Source organism: Scophthalmus maximus, chromosome 5, assembly GCF_022379125.1.
Source record: "Scophthalmus maximus strain ysfricsl-2021 chromosome 5, ASM2237912v1, whole genome shotgun sequence".
Classification (NCBI taxonomy): Eukaryota; Metazoa; Chordata; class Actinopteri; order Pleuronectiformes; family Scophthalmidae; genus Scophthalmus; species Scophthalmus maximus.
In genome coordinates, this window is record NC_061519.1 from 26,207,501 (window position 1) to 26,212,500 (window position 5,000).

The 5,000-nt window shown below is 44.6% G+C and overlaps 1 protein-coding gene across 1 annotated transcript in view; it reads right to left on the reverse strand.

Annotated features, from left to right (window-relative positions):
• LOC118310879 (receptor-type tyrosine-protein phosphatase N2-like) overlaps nucleotides 1-5,000 on the reverse strand; it is a 134,802-nt gene that overhangs the window by 24,025 nt on the left and 105,777 nt on the right. The window contains exon 15 of the mRNA XM_035634206.2: nucleotides 1,195-1,342. Coding sequence (XP_035490099.1) covers nucleotides 1,195-1,342 — 148 coding nt within the window. The remainder of the gene's footprint in view (nucleotides 1-1,194; nucleotides 1,343-5,000) is intronic.

Below are 5,000 nucleotides of genomic sequence, written 5' to 3' on the forward strand. Positions count from 1 at the left end.
TGGAAAAATCATCTTCTGGAGAAGCCAGTGGTGCCTCAAATGGGAAAAGCACAATTTATTCCTGACAAACTGCTTTTTCCCCCCGACTGACAACCTGGATTTCATTAAGCCGAGCGCGGCGGAGAGGACGGGACAGCACCTTTTTTTTTTTTTTAGGTGGTCTATTTCCACAGAAGCTTAGGACATTTTTTTTTTTTTTAATCATTGATGATGTCGGCGCAGGAGAGCGTTAATAGAAAACTAATTCACAGCCCCTCAACTGCTCACTGCATCCGCTGCTGACGTCTGATAATGGAGGGCCCGGGTTCGGAGAGAGTACGAGGGAGTGTTGTTGTTGTTGTTGTTGTTGTGTTGTTGTTGTTGTTGTTGTTGTTGTTGTTGTTGGGCGGCGGTGGGAGTAACGCACGTCGGGAAACAGTCAAATACATGTGACGAGCAGTTATCCGGCTAAATGTGATGCTCTTAATTTTGAACTCTTTGACGACACAGAAAATTAAAGTCCCCCTCCACTCAAATAAGTGTTTTCCTTCTGTCTCTGTCCTCCAACATGTCTGACATTGACAACAGCGACTTGTATCTGGTGTTCTCACCTTCCTCTCCTGGAGGAGGAGATTTCAATTTCTCTTCTCTGCAATGTGAAATTCAAACCAATCCGGTTCAAGTTAGATTTCGTACGTCACAAAAACAGAAAAAAACAATCGCTGTCGAATATGCAAATGTGAGGCAAAGAAACCGGAAACTTCCAGTGCAGCAGAGGCAGCGAATCATGAGAGGACGCCAGGTGTGTCAGCAGACAGTTAGCGTTAGCATCCACCAGGGGATGGCAGGTGTGTCAGCAGACAGTTAGCGCTAGCATTAGCAGTTAGCATCCACGAGTGGACGGCAGGTGTGTCAGCAGACAGTTAGCGTTAGCATTAGCAGTTAGCATCCACGAGAGGACCGCAGGTGTATCAGCACACAGTTATTGTTAGCATTAGCATCAACAAGTCGACGGCTGGTGTGTCAGTAGACAGTTAGCGTTAGCATTAGCATCAACAAGTCGACGGCTGGTGTGTCAGCACACAGTTATTGTTAGCATTAGCATCAACAAGTCGACGGCTGGTGTGTCAGCAGACAGTTAGCGTTAGCATTAGTAGCTCGTGAAAGTTTTACGGCTGAAGACACAAAACAGGGATACAGAGTTCACATCCTTACATGCCACCACGGCGGCCGAGCGGTTCTTCTTGGCGTTGCCGTCCTTCAGGCCGACGGTGCAGCCGTTGGGTTCTGCCTGATAAGCGCACAGCGCCTCCCACTCCTTCTCCAGCCGGTCCTTGTTCTTCAGGTGGTCCTCCATGTAGGACTGGAGGAGAGAGGAGAGAGGAGAGAGGAGAGAGGAGGTGAGGAAGAAAAGGGTGCTGTGGGATAAGGGATTGGATCCACCAGAAGACTACCGGGTCTGTTATGAGCTTCTGGTTCCGATTCTACATTTTGGATTTTACAAACTTCAACACACTTTTTTTCTTTCTTTCCATCATTTAGGCTTCTCCGTGAACGTTATAACAAAAGGAATCAGAAATGAAAATGCATGGTGTGGGTATGAGTTGCTATATGCTACAGTATATGTTTCCCTCATAAATCTGAAGGAGCGTGAGTCTGATTTACGTCCTGGTCATTACTGTATCGTACCTACATTATTCATAATTAAGGACTCGGATGTGACTTTGATCAACCGCCGTGTGCTTTTGTCACAGATGATGCTAATGCAGGTTAGCTACATGGGTGACGTGGCGCCGCGAACGCTGAAGATCAGTTTTCTTCCCTCGCCACAAAACGCGGACGACGTACGGTCGCTGGTAATGGACGAAGGAACAAAATGAGCCGGCGATGTTCTTTAAATGGCTCTGGCTGTGATTTATGGTGGCACTTACAAATGGGGCTGATTTAATCAGAATTACACCCCCCCCCCAGTTGGTTAAATAAAAATGGAGGCCGGCGCCCGGATGGTGGACGATGACGGGAACGTGTCCCGGAGATGATGTAACAGGAAGTCACGAGCTGCGACCCCCCACCCAACAACAGTTTTATAAGGTCACACACACGCACGCATGCACGCACGCACACACACACACACACACACACACGCACACACACACACACACACACACACATACACACACACACACACACACACACACACACACACACACACACAATCGAACCACCAGATTCACATGAAGAACTGGTGACGTAAATGTACAGACACCTGCTCACACACTCATTCTACAGACACACACACACACACAGCCCTCCACCACTCTCTACCCCCCCCCCCCCTAATGCCAGAGTAATAGGGTTTTGAGGCTGTGTAAAGGGATTATTGCAATCCAATCAGGAGGCGCTGAGATCACCATGTGTCGCCCAAACACTCAATAATCCCCTTACTGCGAGTGTGTGTGTGTGTGTGTGTGTGTGTGTGTGTGTGTGTGTGTGTGTGTGTGTGTGTGCGTTTGCGTGCGTGCGCGCAGCTGCCAAAGTTGCCCAATGAAAACGGCCACGCCACACGACCCTGCCCCGATCGAGCCGCCATTGAGTTAACCTGCAGGAAAAACAGCTGCATGAGAAGCCGACCGCCGATGGGAGGAAGGTGACGTAACGCGGTGGCCATTTTGGAATCGACAGACACAAGTCTAGAAAACGTTCACACACCACAAGCTTTCGAGGGTCGCTGATGAACCAGCTTCCGTTTGTCTGTTACACATCTTTTCGTAAACTGTGTCACTTGAAAACAGAATATCTGTGACATCTGGAGGACTTTCTTTTTGAAAGGGCTGATGCCAATAAACTTCTCCGTCCTGACGTTTTTCTAAATCAACATGTGATGCACTTTAAGACAGAACATCGCTTAAAGAATCCTCCTGTTTCCTGAGGAATTTCATTCAATATCATAATATGATATAATATAAATATATAAAATATAATTCCAAAAAGGAAATCAATCAGCATCAGTCAATCTGGCTGGCATGGTATTTTTTGGAAGTGAAACGCTGACGTCATCCCGAGTCTAAAGTCTCCGCAGCTTCCCTCCCACTCAAACCCGACCACACTCAACGGTGATTCAACGGTTCTTCGTCCGGCCCGTCTCTCCCCGGCTGGGACCCCGGCTGGGCCCCCGGCTGGGACCCCGGCTGGGACCCCGGCAAAAAAACACCACGACCACAGCGAATTCCCAGCGCGGCTAAATCTGGATGGAGGCTCCGGCTGCAGTATAATCTATAACACTTACTTGGCCGACAACAAAGTCACATGGGACCGAGTAATACATTAACTTAGATAAGATGGTGAAAGCCATTTCTCCCTCAAATTAAAATCAGTGGGTGGATGATGACAAGGGTTTACCAAAGGCAATTCATTTTTTTTGTGTGGCAGGAGGTGGGAGGGTTAGGTGGTGAGGAGGAGAGAGGGAGGGGCGCGCCGATAATCAGCAATCATGTTATTCCTCGTCTTTTTTTTATTAAATTGCCTCATTCCAGCTCATGGCGGCAGGGATGAAATATTTGCTTTTCTCGCGGCGGCGGCGTCGTGCTCGTCTCACTGGGTGATGGATTCTGTCTCTTCCTCTGACGCAACGATGGAAGAAAAATATATATATTTCTCTCTGCTCCGAATGTGTCGACGTGTGGGTCCACAGTTTGGTTCATGAAAGTCTCAGCTCCGTCTCTGTAGTTATCATCGTGATGTGAATCTGAAATGAGGCGTGTGAGTAAGTGTGTAATTAAATTACACACAGCCGAGAATGCAAAGTAGAAGAAAAATTAAGAGCAGTAACAAAAAAAGGGCATTGTTCCAAATCAAGGAAAGAAAAGAAAATTGCAGGTTGAAAGCAAAGACGGGAAGAGAAGGAGAGATTCAAAGGACCAAAAAAAAAAACATGGGAAAGAAACTAAATCTGATGGAAGAGAGAGAACGATACAAAGGACGGAAGGAAGAAAGAGAATGATGATTAACAGTGAAGTAAGAGAAAGAAAGAAAGGAAGGAAGAAAAATGAAAGAAAGAAAGGAAGAAACACAGAAAAAAGAAAAGAAAGGAAGGAAGGAAGAAAGAGAATGATGATTAACAGTGAAGTAAGAGAAAGAAAGAAAGAAGAAAAGAAAAGAAAGAAAGAAAGGAAGGGAGGAAGAAGAAAAGAAAGGAAGGAAGGAAGGATGGAATAAAGAAGGAAGAAAAGAAAGGACGGAAGGAAGGATGGAATAAAGAAGGAAAGAAAAGAAAGGACGGAAGGAAGGATGGAATAAAGAAGGAAGAAAAGAAAGGAAGGAAGGAAGGAAGGATGGAATAAAGAAGGAAAGAAAGATAGAAAAATCGAAGAAAAGATAGAAAGAAAGAAAGAAGAAAAGAAAAGAAAGAAAGAAAGAAAGGAAGGGAGGAAGAAGAAAAGAAAGGAAGGAAGGAAGGATGGAATAAAGAAGGAGGAAAAGAAAGGACGGAAGGAAGGATGGAATAAAGAAGGAAGAAAAGAAAGGACGGAAGGAAGGATGGAATAAAGAAGGAAAGAAAAGAAAGGACGGAAGGAAGGATGGAATAAAGAAGGAAGAAAAGAAAGGAAGGAAGGAAGGATGGAATAAAGAAGGAAAGAAAGATAGAAAAATCGAAGAAAAGATAGAAAGAAAGAAAGAAGAAAAGAAAAGAAAGAAAGAAAGGAAAGGAGGAAGGACGAATAAAAAAGAAAGAAAGAACGAAAGACAGAAATAAGAAAAGAAAGGAAGGAAGGAAGGATGGAATAAAGAAAGAAAGAAAGATAGAAAAATAGAAGAAAAGATAGAAAGGAAGAAAGAAAGAAGAAAAGAAAAGAAAGAAAGAAAGGAAGGGAGGAAGGAAGAATAAAAGAAAGGAGAGTAATCAAAAATGTGGAAAAAGTAAAGAGAAAGGAAACAGTGAAGAATCTGGAGGATGGACAAAGAGGAAATAAAATAAAATAAAAATAAAATAAAATTAGAAACAAGACGCAGGAAAATGACTG